The following is a 22,069-nucleotide window of genomic DNA, read 5'->3' on the forward strand; positions in this document are numbered from 1 at the left end:
ACATTCCTTATTTCCACTTATTGCATTTGATTTTAAATACATTCCATTTTTCCAGAAGCTGGCGCATATTATGGATTCCATTTTGTTCTTAATTATTTTTGTTTAATAAATAATTTTGTTGAATTGCAGACCACTCTCCATGCATTTAATGTACGGTCTGGTGTGTTTGTGAATATGCGTGTGGTTGTGTGTGTGGAGTGTGTATGTGTGCAGTTAAGTGTGTGGAGTGTGTATATGTGTGGTTATGTGTGTGGAGTGTTTACATATTCTCCACTTTAGTTTCAAAGATTATGTCATGCAAGTTCAATGAAAAAGTTATTATGGAAGATTGTCTTTCCTTCTTTACATGTAGGAATCAAGAGATGAATTATAGTGAACAAAGGAAGAGTTAAAGGTATACACACATATACAGCGTATAAACAACAATCTTTGGATCAAAGTGCTTTAGCCTTATATAAAATGTATTTGTTTGAATTTATTGTATAATGAATTTATAGAAGAGTGTCAATATTTGTGGTTTAGTTTTTCTTCATATCATATTCATGGTTTTATTGTCGATAAAAATATTGAGAATGGTAGTACATGTAACTTACATAATTGATTTTATGTTTATAGTGTACATGCTATTTTATAAAAAAAAATAGTATAAAACATATATAAGTATGTATAGGAAGACATTTTTTTTAGTTATTTAAGATACATGTTATTTACATAGCATGCATTGAAATGATGTTCCTTAGTTGGAATTGCCATATTCATATTTTGATAGTGAACAAACGACTTAAAGGCTCTGTGAATACTATTTAATTTACATTTTGACAATAACTTGGCTATGTTATGTGACTACGTAAAAAGGAGGGATTTATATCTCGTAAAATTGTTAACTATACATTTTATCTAATTGACTCGTGAAATGATTTTGTTTAGTTATGTTAAGTATACTGTTAACTAAATTGTAATAAAAAAGAATAAAATGGGTCCTTTCTTTTTTTTTTCTTTAAAGAGAGCTGGATGGCCATGGTCATGGTCATATAAGACCAAAAAAATCTCCTTATGCTAAAAAGCTCTTTAAAATTTTAGGGGAAATATTGATGGCTTTTTCTTTACTGAATATAGATTTAAGGTAGATCTTGTGAATAATTTTGATGATCACTCAGTCTACTTAAACACAATTTGAACTCCTTTTAAAAACAGACTAATGACTTGCAATTTTGTTTCAATTGCATAATCATCATTACAAGTCCATTTTATTTAACATTAACTATCAAAATTATTACAAGCATTTCATTTCTTGTTGTTCATAACATTTTCGGAACAGAAGATGTTTCTATAATTTTACAAGCAGAAGTACCCCCTTTTCGTCAACCAACAATTTTACAAATTGAATTTTGTAATAAGATTTATTTTTATAATTAGTTGTTTTACATTGTTAAAATACCATAATTTTCAAAAAAAACTCTTTCTGCATGTTTTATGTATGTTTCAAATGAAACGTTTTTGTGATCCTTGGCAAGCTGTCTTTTAGCTTCGTGACTCCAACAACAGTTTGACGCCGTTTTCTGGCTTCAGAAGGTTTGCTTTGGAAAGCTTCAAAGGAATCTGGAAAATCACAGTACATGTAATGTAAAGAAACGATTAAATGTCATGGAATATGTCATGCATTTTTTATGATAGTACTCAATTCGTATAAACAGGTACACTTCTTAAAGGGGCATGGTCACGATTTTGGTCAAATTCTATTTTAATGTTTTTTTTTATTTACAATACTTAAAAAATGCATTTATTATGATCAAATCACATTTTAGAGTCATTCGTACAGTTATAAGCAAGATACAGGGCTCACAATTCTTTGTCTTGTAAACAAGGCTCGTGTCCTGTTTTTGTTTACATAGGTTAAATATACCAGTAAAAAATCTTCTTCCAGCTTATTTGTCTATCTTTTTTATTTATTTTAAGCATAGATAAACAGTTCCTAATGTTTAAAACATTTGTTTTAGGTTTAAAACTGAAATTTTTACTTCAACGGTCAAAATGTAAACTAACGCTTTGTTTATATAGCGAAGAATTTCAAGCTCTGTTACAACTCGTTTATAACTTAACAAATGACAATTAGATTTCGGTTGCCTATTAAAATGCCTTTCTGAAGCATTGTAAATATTAAAATCGGAAAAATAATTTTTAACCAAAATTGTGACCATGCCCCTTTAAAAGACTATAAACATTCACATTCGAAACAATTGAACATACAAATCTAGAAAAAAAAAAAACAAACCTATAAATCCGGTGCATTTATCGAACAAACAAGTTTTATAAACATTTAGAACAAAACCAACTTTTTTCATCCAATCAGGAGTCGCTTGATGTTCTATGAAGTGATGTTTTTAATCGATAAGAATTTCTTCAAGTTCCAGCAAAGTCACATTTTGATTGACAGCTAGGTGAGCCGTAGATGAAAGAGAGATACTATCTGATTGGCACCGACATTTTGATCAGGCTATGAAAAAGTTGGTTATGTTTTATTTATTACATCATATTAAGTAAAATGTATGCTTCGCTCCCTCTTAATCGCATAAATTTTACTAAATGTGATCGAACTATAAATTACATAAACGCCCTCTCGCGTGTCGAGTGTTAATCCAATCATCAAGGGTCTAGCTTCTTACTCACTTCTGTCTCTTCACACGTTTTGAATCTGTAGTGTTGTAGAATGGAGACAATCGCTAACCGCATCTCGACCTGAGCTAGGCGCATGCCTATACAGCTACGGGGACCATGTCCAAAGGGTAAATAAGCGTATGGGTGCCGCTTAGCCTTGTTTTCCGGAGTAAATCTTTTAATTAAATCATAATTGACTGACTGTAGAAATGGTAATTTATCGATAAAGTACATGCATTAATAGATACTCATTACGGATAAAATATATTTTAACAAGTAAAAGATATACAACAATACAAATTTTAATAATTTTTGATAATCTTAATTTTTTAAAAGGACAATATACACAGAAAACTACACATGTAATTATACAAATCCATTATGAGATTGATGTGTGTTTTTGATAATCAGTTTAGTAATTCAAAATTCACTGATTTTAAAGTGTATATCTGTTTGACAATCCATTTTACATAATTTAAATCAAAGTTGTTTATTTCAATGAGCTCACACAAGTATTTGAGTTATGACGAATATTTATTACTTTATCATAGAAATGACATGTAGCGAGATGTATTTATTATATGTTAGTACTTTTTAGCATAATTTCACCACGTAGTGTGGTATCCTTTTATCATATACGAAACACCATTTCTGATTTAATCGATTTTTTGATACTAAATAAAAATATTTTTAAAATTATTGATTTTATGTTTATGTTGTATATCATTGTACATGTACTAAGGGGTGCTAATCCAAATTTGTGAACAACATATAGGTTTTCTGTCATTGAGCTAGAACATTTGCCATATAAAATGGTACCTTTCAGGATCAAATCTGGTCGGATTTTCCCAGAACCGTGGGTCCCTGTGGATACTGTAGATTGGAAAGGAGATGTCCGTACCTTTGGGAACAGTGTATTCTTCAATCACAATATCCCTTTCTGCAAGTCTATGAGTCCTGAAATTGCCACTCTAGTTTATGCAGTTTTTGTGCTGTTAGAATCTTAAGAATAATATAGTTAATGTAAATGTTATAGATATAGGTGATTGAAAATTATGGCATTCCAATTATTTTATTAGAACATTTGAAAATGAACTTTTATATGTAGTTTCTGTCTATAGCTCACTGGTCTGTAAAAAAATGGATGAAAAAATAGATCTACAGTGCCACCCATTGAAAAAGATGTATGTTTTATTGCACAAAAAGTAATATGGTTCTCATTTTACGTTAGTTTTGAAATATATATATATATAGCGAACAGAGAAAAAAATTATATGTCTTTTGGCACTTGAGTTTAAATTTACCTGCATGCTGACGGATAAAGCCTCAGAGTCTCACAGAAAACTCTCTCTATGTACTCCAGATTCTGGACATTGTCGTAATTAGGTGGTTCCTATCAATGTATGTTAGCCCGATCGCATGAAAGTGAATAGCGATCGTTTTGCATGTGTTTCGCTCGGGTGACATACTAATCAGTCAGTTTAAATTTTAGTAATGTAAAAAAGTATCCGTACTCGTAAAATAAATTTTGTGCTCTTATTTGTTAAAGAAAGGAAACCATAGCTTGCAATTATTTATTGCATAATAATCAAAACAATAGTGCGAGATCCGCAAAAATAAAAGACCTTGCCCAGAATGGCGTCTATTTCTTCGATGAGTTTTTCTTGACAGTCGGGGTGAGTGGCCAGATTGTAAGCAGTAAAGGCCAAGGCATTGGACGTTGTGTCGTATCCCACCAACAGAAAAAGAATAGAATTACCCACAATCTCATCCATAGTAAGGCCTACAAATCAATAAAATCTTGGAAACCGTGTGTAAAGTGAAATTCACTTACATTCTAAACTTCACTTTAATGAAGCTGTATGGTGAACAATTTCATCATTAGATCTGCCTTGAATTTTTAAATATGATATGTTGGGCTATAAACTATTATTAAAACTTCAAAAAATCTATGTATATAGTTCGCTTTAAAATTGAACATTTTCCTTTTATTTTTGCATAGGGTTCTTTGCTTAAAGGAAGTAAACATGGCCTAAAATGGCAACGGCCATCCAGTCCTCCTAATACCCTTTTTTACATACATATTCGACCACAGATTTATTATTATTACGTATTCATGCAATTGCTATTAGAAAGTATTTAAACTTACTTCTCGTTTTCCATTGGTTTTCATCTCCTTCGTAGCTATGAATGTTTTCGGACTCATCGACGCCCGTGTCATGATGTGCATTTAACATCAACTGAAGCAGGTCCACGGGTTTCTTGTAACAAAAATTCCAGATCAAAATCAACACAATCGTAGCAGTTTTACCTAAATTACCATTACAGTTAAACAACGGTAGCGCAATCGCCCTTATATCCAATTGTATCTTTAAACTGCGAACCAGAATTTGCTGGAATGTTTCATACTTTATTCCGTGAGATTGAATTATCTAAAAATACAAGTTAAATGTGGAATCCTTTCCAAACCATAAAATCAGATAAAGCCAGTGATTTTCCCCCAGTGTCCTTAATGCTAATCGAACAAGAGCCATTGCCCCCCCACCCCCCCCCCCACACACACACACCCGGGCGTTACATTAACCCATCGCAGTTTAACCCCAAATCGAACTATATGGACAGAGACTATGTAGATAAAGTAATTGTCTGTGGACGCGTAAAACACACAAAACAACATCAATTGACCACATCAGCGTTTGAACTAGTGGCCTTTATCTTAGTGACCTATGACCGCTGATCCATGTGCTTTGCAATTTCTTACAATCTCTATTTAGCATTTTTTGTAAACAAATATTAGAGTTACACGTACTGAAATCATTTTTAAGGAAATGAAATCTGAATTTGAATCACATTGCACTTCCTATAGCAAATATTGTGGTTTAAAAATTAAAATCACTTCATCTTGTACATTAAGTGGTGTTCTCTATTTTATAAAGGTGTTGTACTTGAAACTATATATTCGTTCTCTCACCTTGCTGTCTTCCATTCTTTGATCGACAGCTCGCTTGACAACACGCCGGAAGAATGACAGAATCTCCAGTCGATTGAAAGGTGACATTCCAAGCCAGTATAGCAAGGTATCAATTTTTGGAAATATCACTAAAGCATAAAGAAGAGAAAAAAATATGTTACTCCCAAATATAAAGAATATCTAGGAAATTATGAAAACAAAATGAAAAATATATTGTCTTTTTCTTTTTATGTCTGGTGGGATCTTCCATTAACCCACATTTAAAGAAATATGAAATAGGAGATCAGAAGATCAATGCATGTGCATTATTAACTTGTCATGATATAATTATTTACAATAGTTTTTGAGCACTACATGAGAATCTGCGAGGTCATATTATTTAAAAAGACAAGAATGTTTTAACTTACGAATAAGTATCAAAATCGGAGTAAAGGAAATGTTTAAGAATTTCTTGGTATATTTGACAAAATCATTGTCCGGATTTTTTTGAGAGTCGATATCCATTCCAAAACCAGTTGAGGCGATGACATCTAATGTATAAGAGCCAAAAACACTGAAAACATATATGACAATTACAATTATTAAATGTAAAGGAGATTCTTTTTTTTCAAAACAGTAAGGACATTTTTAAAAAAGTATAACCTAAGTGAAATAAAAAGGGTATTATATTTTATTTGTCGGCACAGAACAAAAATGATTTAATAAGCCAGTTGTCATTTTACAATTTTTTTCTTTTATATGGTTAATCTCTTGACATCTAAAACAAACACAACATTTTGATAGATTTCGTGTGAAGGTATAATCATTTTGTTGGTCATAAATTCAATATTGTTTTAAGTGGACAAAAGGTGTAACAAATGCGACACATTGTATTTATAAATGAATAGATTCACCATATAGAGTTAGACACTTCCAACAAAAAATGGGTACAGAGTACACTAGAATGCAAGTCTATACCATTCAGTAAGATTTCTATAATTATTCAGCCACCATTCATTCAAATTTGTACAGTGCCACAAGAGTGTGTAATGATTCTAGGTAATTTAATCATAACGTACTCTTTGAAGTCTACTGGTTTTCCTGTTTTGACCCTTTCCGTCAAGTTATCTAACAGTTGTTCATATTTGGCTTTAAACAACGGCTCCATCTGAAATGCATGCATCTCTTATGTGTTTTTTTTTTCTGTACAGTACAAAGTCAAAGTAGTTTAGAAATGGAATTTTTAGTTTACTGCAAGTATACGGAACAGGTTTTAACATCAAATCACATTAATAAAATATTTCATTGATATTGCACTATTGTATATTAACCCTTTACTGCATACATGTATACTGTATATTGAGTCAACCCTCACACAGGTGTATTAAAGAAGATATATTTTGATACATTTAAATTTGTCTCGTTTTAAATTCGACCAGTTTTTTAAGAAAAAAGGGAAGGGGATAAAATGGGATCTAGTATTTTCACATATAAAGTATAAGTTGCACAATCACTGCAGTTAACGACTGGTTTATCAATCATTACATATAAAAGCAGTAATAATGAAAAAGGTACCATTCTCATTTTGCCGGAAGAGAATGTCGGTAGAAGAGTGTTTCTAAGGAACCGCCATTGGTCATCGTCGGCATTTAGGAGTGAATATTTCATTTCATTTCTCGGTAAGAATGTCTTCTACAAAACACATAAGAATTTTGCACACAATACATGTACTGTTAATACAATTCAACAGATTGTGTCCCACATTTTATTTTAGTTAACATTGGTGTAAACATGCCAACATGCATTTGTTTGTTGTATGAATCTTCACAGATATTACTCAATCTGTTCATTCAACATACCCATACTTTTAAAGAGAGAGAGAGAGAGAGAGAGAGAGAGAGAGAGAGAGAGAGAGAGAGAGAGAGAGAGAGAGAGAGAGAGAGGGGACTTACAGGTCGGTTTGGTGTTCTTGAGAACTCTTTCACCATAATGGCTTTGATTGTGTCAGGGTTGGAGACTAGCAACAGGGGGCGGTGACCCATATATACTCTGTAAAACATCATAATCAATACAAGTGACGATGCAAATGAACATGCCGAAAGCCATTAAGACTAAAAGAAGACACAATCGAAAACACCGAAATCAAAAAAAAAAGACCTTAAACAAATCACAGCTATCCCAACAGAAAGAAAGATGAGAAAATTAGTACATTTTTAACAGCTCAAATTTAAATATAAGTGTTGTGTCATAAGAGCCAATCAAATGCTTCAGATTTAATCAGCTCTTTACGAATACTAAGGGCAATCTAGATTTTAAACTTGAAGATCTGAAATGGGCCATACCCTGTTTAATGTAATTAACATGTAGTAATTACTTGCCCCACTATATCACCATACGTCCTTGCAAGTTCGTGGTCTGTAAGAGCAACGCCCTGCAAAATGTAGATACGTATGTACGTGTATAAAGAAATCGGCTTAATTTAAAAATAAATCATTATATGTTTATCTGTTCATTTGATAAGCATAACATATTATATATTCAAAAACTAATCGAAGAATAGTAAATTCGGAAATAAATCAAAAAAAATTGTATAACATTTTTTTTGCCATAAACTGTAGTTTACCAAGGGGTAGATTCATTTATCTTGGCATGAAGATTGCATATTTTACTTTATGCTTATATAAAACTAGTTTTTTTAAAGTAGATTAACATTTTAAAAATGACAACGACCATAGTGTTCTCGATAGTTTTCTTTGTAATATCTTTCTTCATTCTGTATTCTTTACTCATCATATCCTTACCGTCCTTCTGTATTTTGGTGAAATTCCTACGAATGGTGTTGGCAAGGGACCGGGAATTCCGTACTTCCGAAACAAACTGTGCTTCCATCTGGAATACCTGAAACTCAATAAAGCCTAACAGTTTTCCTTATTTGTAAAATACGACAAACATCATCTTTTTTTCTGTTCAGGTTACCTATTCAATTTTGAAAATTGAATAGTATTTTTATGAGGTAACATGGATTTGACTTTATGGCTCAAAATGAACTGCATAAAAACGCTTTACCGCATTCTTGAGATCGAGTTCTTTTTACAGTGATTTCTTGCATAGTCAATCCCATATATTAAGGAAATGACTTCGAGTTGAATAAATAACCTTATGCATTGTAATCATTTTCATAATTATATTAATATGTCATAGTCTTTGATGCTCACCATTTATTATTCTGTGGTGTTAAGAACAAACACATCGCTCAGATTTATTTATAAATAAACTTGTATGAGTGGTCAAGGTCAGGTTTAAGAATGATTCATGAAAATGAAAAAAACTCACCTGTTTTTACAGTTCTTAGAATCATCAAAAGGGCATGGTCACGGTTAGTTTTAGATTTTTTTTTCACTTTAAATTTTAACGTCTACAATGCCGAACTAAAGCTCATGTATTTCAAATAATCACCAAGTTTTACCGTCAGTTTTCAACTAATAAGTTAGACACAGACCTCTTATTTCTTTGTTATATGGACAAAGCTCGTGTTATGTTTACGTTAAGTCACGGGTGAGTATAATTTGTAAATTCATAATGCCATTTGTCTCAGTATATAAGTATGATTCATGCACATTTTTAATGTTTACGTACATCTTAAGTAGGTCACTCTAGGCAGATAAAAATTGGGGTTGCTTGAATATAGTTCATTGACGATATTAACACAGCAATAGAAATTTAGTGTTTTAAAGAAATAAAGAAAATAAACTCACAGATATGCTAACATACACAGCGAAGTACAAACTAATATCCAGTCGTTGAAATACAATTTGCCCAACATGTCCATTTTGTGTGATTTGAAATCCCAAGGAAAGAAAATCAAAGTATATTCGTTGTCTGCAAAAGCTAGTGTTATTCTCGACCCACTGATATCAAAACAGAAAATTTAAACGAGAGATTGTATGTATATGTGCACACAATGCACAACACTCAACTATACGTAAAGATAGCGACCATTACCTAAGCAAATGACGACGGTGATTTTTCATATTTTGAAAACGGTTTATTTTTCAAGCATTCATTAATTTTTGATGTTTTTGACTTAAACTAGCCTGCAATAAATTATCCTTTCTCATCATTTTGAAGGCAATGGTTTACAAATCCTTTCCCACTACCATTACATTAAATATAAGAAAAAAACCCCTATGATTTAGTAAAGAAGACATTATGAATAGAAATTGCTCTGCGCCGGGCATGTTTTCAATGATGCACTAGCGCATGAACATTCACAATACTATCCAGCCATGTCCAAAGGATAAATAAACTTATACCAATCACTTCCGTTTGTTTTCTGCAACACATGTTAATATGGTTTGACCTCAGACATGGTTTGACCTCAGAATAGCTGAATAATCATTTAGTTCAAATTTATAAATTGAAACAAAACAACAATATTAAGCATCATGTTGTGCAAGTGTATTGTCTAATTAGAAAACATACCTTTTGTAAGTAGTTCATTGACTTGAGGCGACTACACTATATATATACAGACCCTGAAACGTGCTACTACACCTCTAAAACGAACCGTACCGTTCCGTACAAGAAACGAGCCGTACCGTTCACAAAACGAAACGTACCGTACACAAAGCGTACGTTACCGTTAACAATACGAACCGTACCGTTCATAAAGCGAACCGTACCGTTCAAAAAGCGTAACGAACCGAACCGTGCAACTGGTGTAGTAGCACGTTTCAGGGTCGGTATCAAACTATAAATGCTATGTTGGCATAGCACATGCAGAACACAGCGATATTGTTATTGCATGTACTATACTGTCTTTTATACTGGATTGTGATAAGTAATTGTAAAGTTTGTCTGTTGTCGTATCTTTCAAACGAGTACTTTCAGAAATCTAAAACATCTGCTATTTAAAGCATTTGATTGGACATTTATTTAAGATACATGAATCTCATACATGTACAATACAATGAAATAAATACACGTTAATATATTTGACTCAAAATCAGAAATGACTGTTTATATTGAATTGTTTTGCAACATTATCTCATAATTATTATCCTGTTTACACTTCAAGAACCGTCTTACTATACAAATTCCATGATTTCGTAGTAAGGAGTTATAGAACATATTTTATCACTGTTTTAGAAACTTTTATCTAAGGATGACGAAAGCAATTCGATTTGCGCAGATACATTGCGCACATATAAATTATATTCAAGTATAAAACGTTTGTTTTGATAAATTTAATCATTTCTTTTAATCTCATGTATCGAAAGAAAAGAATAAAAAAAACATATATCAAAAGAATATAATTGCATATTTTGTCTTTGTCAATAAATATGCTTCTTGATAGACATTTTATTATTATAGTTTCGTGCACGAATGTCTCAGTTATTTGGTCTGCATATCCACTGCGTGAGAAAAGCAGGAGATAATGCACAATCTTGCAGACACATGACTCCTTAAAGCTAAGGGGTCATTGAAAGCAAGGTTAAAAGTTACATAATAGTAGATAAGTATCACCGGTTACTGCACCTCTTGATACAAGAAATGAGGACATTTGCATTGTGTTTCTGCGATTTGCATGTCTGGAAAGTTTTTGAATAATTATGTGTTCTAAAATAAACGATAGCTATAATTGTTTGTAAGGATATCCTCCTGGGATCTTACCCCAAGATCATAGCATTGTTAAATCATATTCGCAGAGTGACATGATATTCATTTACAAATATTTTATTTATATGGTATTATCTTCTTTCCCTTTGGCATTTATCGTTTTCTTAAACCGGAAACGTAAAGAAAAACCCGCTGACATTTGTTTTAAAGAAATGTGGTGATAACGAACGGTGTCAAAAAGCAAAGTTAAAAGGAAAAATACCAATTTTTTTAATAAAAAATATCAAATATTTACAGCAGACTACATGTTCATTTACGTGAAAGTCAAGAATTGGAAATATAATAGATTATGACAATTACAAACTGTCAACCATCTCAAAAATCCATAAAACGAGATACAAATTCAAAGCAGAGCAACACGGACCTCTAAAAAGACAGAGGTAGGATCAGGTGCCTAGGAGGAGTGAGCATCCTCTGCAGACAGATCACATTTGCCGTGCGCCCAATGTCATATAGGTAAAATTGTATTTATCGGGAAAAATGTCGTAATTTGGGGAAAATATCATGATCGGGATAAACGGAGAAAATCCGTAGACAATTCGTTCTTTAATCAATAGTCCAGAGCAGAGCAATCACGGACCTCTGGAAAACCCCAGAAGCAGGATCAGGTGCCCAGGAGGAGTGAGCATCCTTTAAACATGTTTTAAAAAGTTGTTATCTCAGAATGGGAAATGTTTGCATGATATTACATAACATCAGAACAAGGACATTTAAATGACGTCACTGTTCTATAAAATAATGTTACATAACAATTTGCTGTTTAGTCGAATTCAGATGACGGTGTTTTAGACCACACGAAACTAAGGCAAGGAGTTTTCATGTAAGCAAACTTATGTTACCTTGCTGCTAACTATTATTACTATATCATTAAATACTCGTTTCTTATATATTAAGGGGCTTTAAGGCCATCATTAAAAATATCTATGTTTCCCCTAACCTGACCCTTAATTTTGAAGTTGGGTCGGTAGGTAGGTAAATAATTTTTTTTTCTGCCAATTGTAAAATACATTATAAATTAAAAATGAAAAAAATAAATCAATTCTTTAATTAATTACAAAACTAAAAAAAAATACGACCAGTTGTAAAACAAATTGTTATACTTGTACTAATGGAATGTAAAAAGAATTAGTAACTAATTCAGAATTTGATATTGTCTATCTAAAATTTATACATGATTCATTCAATGATTAGTTGTGCACGAGTAGATTCATTATCATTTGTGAGTTGATGTACATGTTAACCTATATTTAAATATCATATTTTATGTGATGAACATGCTTCAAAGTATCAATTAGTTTTTCAAAATTTGGTTTATAAAATGTCTAAAAGTATATTAAAACAATAATGTTTGAACATTCAATAATATTTGATAAACTTAAGGTAATGAAATACATGTAAATGTTTGTGAAGTCATATTTAATGATTCTACAATATCGAGTTTACACAATAGTTTATACACTAGCAAAGAATATTCTTCTTTGATAAGGAAATAGGTGTACAGACAAAGAAATATTAACACAAATGTGAAAAATAATACATGGGGAAAAAAATAAATGTTGATGATAAAGATTTTTGTAAATTTACCCAATACAAATAATAGTCATTACCATAACCAACTCTATTTGAAATTTGATGAAATTTAGAGAACTGTTTAAATTTTTTACATCATAAAGAGTCTTTCATATCACAAGTACAAACCTAATTTTTGGGAGACTTATTTCTCCCTTACAGAAAAGTTATGAGGAAGAAGTTTGAGAAATCAGGGAGACAGTCATTATTTGATACCGCATAATCTACAGGAATTATAATATACACAGATTCAACCTTAATTAAAATTGGATTAGAATCTTTAAAAGAAGTTATAAAAAATAAAACAACTTCTTAAAGGTTTAAAAACTTAGTCCATTAGTCCAACCCTATCACCCAATTACAACCTCACTTTAATTTTTAAGATAACTGTAGACAGATGGTTTTGTGATTAGTTTAGTATTAAGTTGGCAAAGCTATTAACTAATTATAAGTCACCAAATTATTGTTATATGAACACTAACAGTAATAAACATCGGTTGTTATTTTTACATCACAGTAGGCAAGTTGCTTCACCGTTATATTTTGTAACCCATTAGAAGATAAGACACTTGCAAATTATTAATCATAACAGTGGTTAACTGGGGCTGTGAAACGTCTTTTGAATGAAATGTTTATCATTTTAATGTCTTTGTGGTTAATTTGCACGATCGTGAACTCAGAATACAGGGTGACTTCAACTTCTCTTTCGGAGGAAATTCCGGCGAAGTTATCCAGGTATTTCGCCCATGTTGATGATCGGGTTAAATTAGGTTTCTATAATCAAAGTACTGAAGAACTGACGGGAGTTGATTTTGTCGATGTTTATTTATTTTAAAATCAACGATATATTATTTTGCATGACAAGTACATGTAGTTTCTAATTTGAATTACGCACATTTTTATAATATGAATTTTTGGACTTTTTCGACTAGAATGTCGAGAAACCTCCATATGAATCATGTTAAATAATATTCAAATATAAAATTAATTCAATCAAACCAGAATCAGTAATAGATATATTTCTCGAAAATTGTATGGATCCAAGCAATATTGAACTCTAGTCTCGTTCAACCAAACGCTGGGCTGACACCGTAAATCTCCGACAAGGATTTACGGAGACAGCCCAGCGTCGAGTTGAAAGAGACCATACTGAACTCTGGCGTAGGAATACATACGACTACAAAAAATATTTGAATTGTTCGTACCATTTAAAATCTGACTAGTTTCAAGGTATTTATAAATATGTTTCCTTGAAAAACAATGCTTTAGCATACATTACATCGAATTTATCAATTATTTTCAAGAACTAAGTCTTGTCAGCAGCAATGATTTGTGCTGAGGTCCAAACACTGTTTCACTTTCGGTTTGTCTGAGTAACTGCATAGGAGAGTTGATTAAAATCAACTCCCAAAAATAATTCTCTATTCAATATGGTAATAAAAACAATTCAGTCGGCGGGATTTCATTGGGTCGGTCGCGTTAGGGGAAACATAGATATTTTTAATTTTGGCCTAATACATTGTTTTACGTGTATAATATGGATTGATGTCTACACAAATAAAAGAATTTGTTGTTCTTAAGCAATATGAGATGCCATACTTGCCATACTAATTTTTATTGCAAGATTTATTTTATTTTGTAAAAAATAGTAAAAAAAAGTTTATTTATAGAATCTAATTTAATTAAACTAACATTACCGTCGTCAACCACAAAATGTGTAATATTATAATAAGTATAGAATATTTGACTTCAGTTGATAAATTTAATAATTCCTTTCAATCTTATGTATAAAAAATGTTAAAAGTACATGTATATTATCATCATGAACATTTTTTACAGCAAAATAAAATTATTACAATTACAGCTTAGTTTGCTGTAATTACACCTTCAAAAACTTTGTGGTTGAAATGGCCCTCGACGGGAAGACAGCGCTCGTGACTGGGTTCGCTGGAGCCATTGGATCAACCATCGCCAAGACCCTAGCGAATGCCGGATGTGACGTTATTGGTATAGATAGAGTGAAACAGAAAATTGCTCAAAAGTCCATTGATGAAATCAAAGCTGGGTAAAAAATATAATAAAATGTGATGATTCATTTTGTTTAAGAGTATTTCTTAAAATGGACGACCATAGAATTAAGGAAATAATAGAAACACGATAAAAATCACATTCATTTGACGATGTATCGTCACTTTATATTAGCTTTTTAATTTGATTTACCTTCCATATTTTTTTTTTTAATAAAAAGCCATTTATTTTCTTTTTCACAGAAATAGACAAGATATCAGTTACTTTGAATGTGACCTTTTAAAGAAAGAAGATGTCAAAAACGTTTCTCTGGAAATAAAGCCTACATGTAAAGTTGACATTATAGTTAACGTAGCTGGTATGTATTTCCATCTATCTATCTATCTATCTATCTATCTATCTATCTATCTATCTATCTATCTATCTATCTATCTATCTATCTATCTATCTATCCATCCATCCATCCATCCATCCATCCATCCATCCATCCATCCATCCATCCATCCATCCATCCATCCATCCATCCATCCATCCATCCATCCATCTATCTATCTATCTATCTATCTATCTATCTATCTATCTATCTATCTATCTATCTATCTTTTGTGTATCTTTTTAAGGCCAATTAACGGTTGACAAAGTAGAAGATATGACAGCCGAGGACTGGGATGAGGATATTGGAATCAATTTGACTGCTCCGTTTCTAGTTATCAAGCAGTTTCTCGGTTCTATGAAAGAGAAAGGTAGAAGAAAATATATTCATAACAAAGTGCCTTAAATAGATTTGCCTTTCTTTAAAATGAAGATATGACAGTCGAGGACTGGGATGAGGATATTGGAATCAATTTGACTGCTCCGTTTCTAGTTATCAAGCAGTTTCTCGGTTCTATGAAAGAGAAAGGTAGAAGAAAATATATTCATAACAAAGTGCCTTAAATAGATTTGCCTTTCTTTAAAATGATTGCTGATAACCAATTGATTTTTTTGCTGATTATGGTACGAAGGAAATGAGAGGCACACGCGACTGAAGTTTCTGACTTTACTATCTTCTTTTAGTTGTCAAACTATGGATCTCTAATAAAATGGATTTTATAAGCCTTATGCTCTAAATTTTCTTTTAGAAAACTTGATATACATTATACGTCAATATTTAAATGTAGGATTTAAAAAAAAAATAGGTATATCTTTTTAGTCATTTACCACTTGAGTTAAGTAATTTTAAAATATGTCACATGTAGCATGTTACAGGTAAACATACTTAACCATATTTCTGTCTGGTTAAAGCCAGCTTTAAAATTTCCATCTACTATTCATTCTTTAGGTTGGGGCAGAATAATAAATATTTCATCCACCTGTGGACTTGTGGCCCGGCCCTCAATGTCAAGCTACGTTGCCTCAAAAACAGGATTGGTTGGCCTCACGAGAGTAAAGATGATTCAATCTAAATATTAATGAAATTAATTTAAACTAATGATTCAAACATTGACAGAAATTTAAAAAACACACCATTTTATTTGTTGTTTTCCCCGTAGCCTCGTAAAATTAATATTGATTCAGTGGCTTTTTCTTTAAAGTACATAATTTAGTTTATATTGTCCGTGATTAAGGTAAATTTTTATTACGACAATGTTAAGTAAAATGCTGATATCCTCGATTTAATACCAAGTATAAATAATTGTTTCTGTGTTTATTTTTTAAATTATTATGTCCATTTTTTAATAATCAATGAACAAGTATTAATCTATCCAACTCGTCATAAAAAAGATTTAGAAAGAAAGTGACCAAAAAGGATTAGGTATGCCTTTCTTCAGCATTTATCCACAAATGCATTCAATAACTTTGTAACATAAATGATTGTAATTGTATTGCGACTTTTTTATTCATTAGTTCTAATGTTCTATTTAGATATTGGATCTTTCGTTAAACTGTTCATTTAACATTTAAATTTGTTTAATTCAACTTCTCATCGAGAAAATTCTTATATTCAGAGAACCCAAAGAATAATGTTATACGAACGACCTATTCTGTAATCTATGAAATGGAGATAAGGATAAAAATTATGAATCAATTCTGTTGATATTCTTTACACAACAACTGATTGGTGGAAGATAAGTTTCTCTTTAGCTCTACGCTGAAAGCCAACTTAAACTTATTCAAGAATTTTAACGTCTAAAAACGGGTGACTGAATTGCTTACTTTTGCCACTAAGTCTCTTGTTATTCACTTTTTACCCTCATTTTGCATGTAAGTTATTAACTGAGTATCATTCTATGTTTTTATTTCATTATCAGGCAGTGGCTCTCGAGTCAGCAGAATTCGGTGTAACATGTAACGCCATTTGTCCTTCAACAGTTGATACTCCTCGTAAGTATTCATTTCCTGTCAGAGTTATGCATGAATAAAACACCGTGTCCATAGGTTAACAAGTTAAATATGCACTGTGAAAATATCGTTATACAACTAAATAAAGAATTCGTTCTATAGCAGATATGGTTTTATGAATATGTTTATGAGATATTACATCGCGTGCATTTAAACGAGGAAAAGAATGAGTATTATTTTTTGTAATATATAAACGATTAAAATACATACAATGCCTCGATATCGTACGGAACCAATGTAAGCATTTTAAACGACAGCCCCCATATCATACTTTGATACTATACATTGAAATTATTATTGTAGTGCAGTACTATAGGTTAATATTTTTATATGTTATTAAAGATTAAATTTATTTGACAGCTAATAATTACCTTATTATTTATTGGTTGATTGAAAATTCATTAGTTGGGATACACAAAATATGAACGTATTTTTTCACTCTTAGTAAAATGTCCGCATGAAATACAGTAAGGTCGCAAATTGCGGGTCACACCAGGCTTGCCGGAAATTTAAAACAAAAAAATCAAATCATTATATATGAAATCTATTTATTGAACACTTTAACGCGAAAGAAATCCAACAGTCTTTTTGTCTTGTTATAGAATTGTCTTAAACCATGGTGCGCATTCAAGGTGAGAGGATCGTACATACATGTATTGGCCGTTGATTGCGACAATGATAATTAAGATAATTTATACGGGAACAATATTTGCTGAGATATTATATCCTTGTATTTATTTGACACAATTTTATTGAACAAGGACTTTATAAATGCCATGCTTTATCGTCATAAGTGTATAGCATAGGACATATTTTGTTTTTGTTTTATCTTTCACGGTACTCTGTTGAAGACTCTTAAGTGTATAAACACGATGTTGGTACTACTGACACAGAACTTAAAACGACAAATAGATATAATAAAGTACATATATTCAATTGCACGCATCCTTTTTTGAAACACATTTATTCTCAATTATTTTTAAAAATCAATTTCGCGCGTAATTAATTGCAAGCGCTTTAATTTAAAAAATGAGGATAACGAAGGTATTTGGTTGACAGAAATGCTCCAGGAAAACCTTTGAGTCCTTTTAAATTTAGCCTTTATTTTAAACGGAAAATAATGTTAAGTACAATTTTTATGACTTAAAGGTCTTAACTTAAAGCTAATTTTATTTAAGCTTAGTTTACAAAGCAGACTTAAAATACAAAAACAACGATTAATTGCCGTGGACACTAGAGAATTCGCGTAAAAAATAGATATATATATATATATAAATCGTTTTTACTTCTCAGTTTATGTGTTATATTTAATTATGAGAAAAAAGACTTCAAAATTTTAAAGAAATATATTTACAATACAGGGAAAACAATTTTATCATGACTATGAAGCAAATATGTCCATTTTTGTAAATATCGAAAACTAAAGGTCGTAACGTTCAAGGCTTTGTTTCCACAATCCTGAAGGGCAAGTTGTATATAGACAGTTCGTGCGTTGATGGAGACATTTATCTGGGAAAGAGTATAATTCGAGGAAAACATTGTTTTCCGGGGTAGAGGTTCTCTTTTTGAAGTTTTACCCTGTTTAATCAGATTCTTGCACTTTGATTCGTCTGTATTAAAAAATACATTAAGTATATGTGTATGTGCATAAGTATAATGATTGTTCCGAAAGTGACCCTTTATTGTCGTGTGCATAGCATGAGTTTGATCGAGCATGTGATCGACATGCAAAGACACGCTTAATTGTTGACGAATTGATTTATATGTATTTAATTTGTAATAATATAATTTGTACATTAACTTTAAGATGTTTAAAAATGCACGTAGTAAAAAATAAATGTATATAGTATATAGTATAAATACAACTGAAATAATCACTTTCATTTTATTACTAATGAACGGTCTTAAACGCTACGAGCAATAAAAATGAGGAAATGAAAGAATTACTTCATTTCCCACGCATAATTTAATTGGGATCACCTGTGCCGTTTAGAAAAAAAATGAACAAGCTATTGAACAAATCCAAATCCTATCAAATAAACACTTTATTAACTCAAATTCAAGATCTACATGGTCACAAAAATTACGAGCTAAAAGGACCTCCTATATTTCGATTGAATAGGTTAAATTCCCACGACACACTTCACATAAAAAATCATGTTTTTTTCCTACACGTTATCGCGAGTGCGCTGTGGGGAAACGGATAACGTCATACAGCAAAAGTTGGCGTAAAGTTACTGAAACGTCACAATGATCATAAGAGGCGCAGAGTTAATAAGTAAACAAATTGTTGCGATACTAGCATAAATCGTCACCATATGAATTGTTTTACAAAATCTAAGAGGAGGTGTATTGGTTTTATTTTAGTTGTAACGAAGATGATAAAAGATTTTCAGAAGACTTCTACCAAAAGCTTTGACGAAATGAAAGTAAGAATTGCCTTATTTATGTCCGACGGATATGATCAAATGAATCCTCTTCATGAATATTGTTTGGGTTTTTTCTTAGTAAGTTGGAGATCGTTTCCAGCAGAGACTATTAAAATGATGAAATGATGAAATAATATTTTTGACTTATATTATATTTAAATTATTCTTAATGTGTGTTACGTAGTTAATTTATGTTACCATAAAATTAAATTTCTTTAAGGAGGAATATATACAATGTCTGCCTACAAAACGGTTCACAGAGGCTAGCCAGGTAGTAATATACGATGTGTGTGTATATATATATATATATATATATATATATATATATATATATATATATATATATATATATATATATATATATATATATATATATATATATATATATATATATAAGAGCGGGGTGGTAGTGGCCATTTTTAAACTGTGTTTATTACCAAAAGAAATATATCTCTCTATAAAGATATATAGAGGATATCTATATTGTGTGATTTTATATTTGCTTTATCCAACGAGTTGAAATGATGTATATATTTGCGAGGCTTGCCGAGCGAATATAACCATTTCAACGAGTTGAATAAAGCAAATATAAAATCACCCAATTATAGATGTTCTATTTATCTCATACAATTTGATTTATATTATGAAGCTTTTGAGACAGTCCCTTATATGACCCGAATTAATTTTTCAAAGATCAAATACGATGATGCAACGTTGTGTTATGCGGTTATTGTGACCTTGCGCAATACAATTTAGTACGTCATTTCTGATATAAATCTAACTGTTTTGATATAAAGGTTCACTGAAATAAACCTTGAAATAATTTTTAAGCTCTAAATAATTTTTCTTAGAGCCTATTTACTTGATTAAATAGAAATACTGATCAGAAGAATTGAATAATCAAGTTTTTTGACATACACAAAGTTGGGAATGCTCGTTAGTTTGAATTGACTCGAACGAGGAACAGTCATTGATGTTTCATAAAACAAAACTAGGCCTAGCCTAATGATTCGAAATTGAAAATAGTGAATAAGGATGCTTACTGGTGGTGGAATAAAAGTCTAATAAACATTATTTCGGTACATGTAAGTTCTTGTAGATGAACACGACCTTCATCGCGATCGCGTCGTCAGGATGAACTCCTTGATAGTTAACGTAAATTGCAGTTTTATAAACTAAGCAAATTGAATATTAGAAAGGGGCTAAACTTATACTAGTATATAAAATCTTGACAAACAAGAAAAAAGGGTCTTTTGGTTACGGTTATGTATTGCTTTGCAAAGAAGTGGTAAGGGGGGGGGTGCTAAGCCCCCCTTCCCTCCCCGGTTCCGACGCCTGTGCTACGCAGTTATGTGTTTTCCTTCATATTTAAATCTAAATTTTTGACAAAATCCATTTAATATTAATTTTTGTAGTAGATATAGTTATTTTGAAAGTACTAGCAAATCTTCGAAAATAGGCCACTGAAGCGTTGAATCGAGGGGCTGTGTCAAAAATAGTTCGGACCGGAAGTATTTGATAAAGCATCACCCGTTTGATATAGCAAAGGTGTATCACACGGGTAATATACACCACACGTATGAGATAAAGTGAATTACCACATTCAAAAGCTTAAAGCAAATATCATTTTGTATGATTGCAAATGATACCCAAACGTGAAAGAATTTGTGTTTTATTTGTAAATGTTTTGAATATCACTTCAATCAAATTCCTTCTACGTACAATTCGTGCAGATAATATCTATCTATATTTATTCAAGGACAACACTTTTATTTGACTTAATATATAATAATATATATATCACCAAGTACTAGTGCAGAGAACTTGTTGCAGACCATACATGTTTAGCAAACCAAATCGATTTTTTATGCATTGTAGATAGCTGATTTGGTTGTATTCCTTTGCTCCCCTGCTGGAAACAATATAACAGGCACAGCGATACCTGTGGATGGGGGCTACACAACATCATAAAATCTAAAAAAAAAAAATGTTTGTCAAAGATACTTCCATTATAATCCAAACACATCTTTATTGTTATGATTTACGAATGTGTCAAATAAAAACTGTCTGTTCTCTTAATTTTCTAAGGAAACATCTCGGCTTTCACTTCCAACAAAGCAGTTTACTGGGGCCAGTTGGGTGGTTAAATAATAATTATAAAAGAAAGTTTTAATGATGCTACCATTTAAAGCATAATTGAAATATGTTTACTTTTAATAACATGATTAATTAATAAAAGCGGTAAAGGAAGAAGGAAATTCATTGTACTCATGTACATAATATATATACTTGAATATGCCGAGGAAAACGCATTCGTTCTAGAAAAAAATTATTCCTCACATATACACGTATCATTTATATTTTATGTTCATTATCA

At 31.4% G+C, this 22,069-nt stretch overlaps 2 protein-coding genes across 3 annotated transcripts; one reads left to right on the forward strand and one right to left on the reverse strand.

The window, feature by feature from the left end:
- Positions 1-1,425: 1,425 nt before the first annotated feature.
- On the reverse strand, positions 1,426-9,517 carry LOC128171763 (cytochrome P450 3A4-like). 2 transcript variants are annotated; one of them, XM_052837541.1, is made up of 14 exons: positions 9,361-9,517; positions 8,407-8,503; positions 7,984-8,036; positions 7,558-7,654; positions 7,181-7,297; positions 6,685-6,773; positions 6,034-6,179; positions 5,627-5,754; positions 4,805-4,916; positions 4,281-4,438; positions 3,960-4,048; positions 3,475-3,612; positions 2,668-2,830; positions 1,426-1,599 (listed from the first exon to the last, which is right to left on the reverse strand). In XM_052837541.1, the coding sequence occupies exons 1-14, from the start codon at positions 9,432-9,434 to the stop codon at positions 1,522-1,524; spliced, it is 1,539 nt and encodes a 512-aa protein (XP_052693501.1). In that variant the 5' UTR covers positions 9,435-9,517; the 3' UTR covers positions 1,426-1,521. The 2 variants fall into 2 exon arrangements, with proteins under 2 accessions (XP_052693501.1, XP_052693502.1); XM_052837542.1 differs by lacking the exon at positions 9,361-9,517 and adding an exon at positions 8,939-9,020.
- A 3,621-nt stretch (positions 9,518-13,138) lies between these two features.
- LOC128171811 (D-beta-hydroxybutyrate dehydrogenase-like) lies at positions 13,139-21,771 on the forward strand. The gene is made up of 9 exons (XM_052837598.1): positions 13,139-13,588; positions 14,718-14,918; positions 15,124-15,239; positions 15,502-15,624; positions 16,203-16,306; positions 17,173-17,245; positions 19,631-19,692; positions 19,913-19,963; positions 21,571-21,771. Exons 1-9 carry the CDS (start codon positions 13,482-13,484, stop codon positions 21,661-21,663), a joined length of 930 nt encoding a protein of 309 aa, XP_052693558.1. The 5' UTR covers positions 13,139-13,481; the 3' UTR covers positions 21,664-21,771.
- The last annotated feature ends 298 nt before the right edge of the window (positions 21,772-22,069 follow it).

The sequence above is a fragment of the Crassostrea angulata genome, chromosome 2 (assembly GCF_025612915.1).
Source record: "Crassostrea angulata isolate pt1a10 chromosome 2, ASM2561291v2, whole genome shotgun sequence".
Taxonomy (NCBI): domain Eukaryota; kingdom Metazoa; phylum Mollusca; class Bivalvia; order Ostreida; family Ostreidae; genus Magallana; species Magallana angulata.

What these genes read in the sequence shown, in the direction of transcription:
- LOC128171811 (XM_052837598.1), top strand. Translation starts at nt 13,482, where the DNA reads ATGTTTATCATTTTAATGTCTTTGTGGTTAATTTGCACGATCGTGAAC. An exon ending in ATTCCGGCGAAGTTATCCAG is followed by an intron (nt 13,589 to 14,717) that starts GTATTTCGCCCA and finishes TTACAATTACAG; the next exon opens with CTTAGTTTGCTGTAATTACA. An exon ending in CATTATAGTTAACGTAGCTG is followed by an intron (nt 15,240 to 15,501) that starts GTATGTATTTCC and finishes TATCTTTTTAAG; the next exon opens with GCCAATTAACGGTTGACAAA.
- LOC128171763 (XM_052837541.1), bottom strand. Translation starts at nt 9,434, where the DNA reads ATGGACATGTTGGGCAAATTGTATTTCAACGACTGGATATTAGTTTGT. An exon ending in CAAGAACACCAAACCGACCT is followed by an intron (nt 7,298 to 7,557) that starts GTAAGTCCCCTC and finishes TGTGTTTTGTAG; the next exon opens with AAGACATTCTTACCGAGAAA. An exon ending in CTTCCGGCAAAATGAGAATG is followed by an intron (nt 6,774 to 7,180) that starts GTACCTTTTTCA and finishes CATGCATTTCAG; the next exon opens with ATGGAGCCGTTGTTTAAAGC.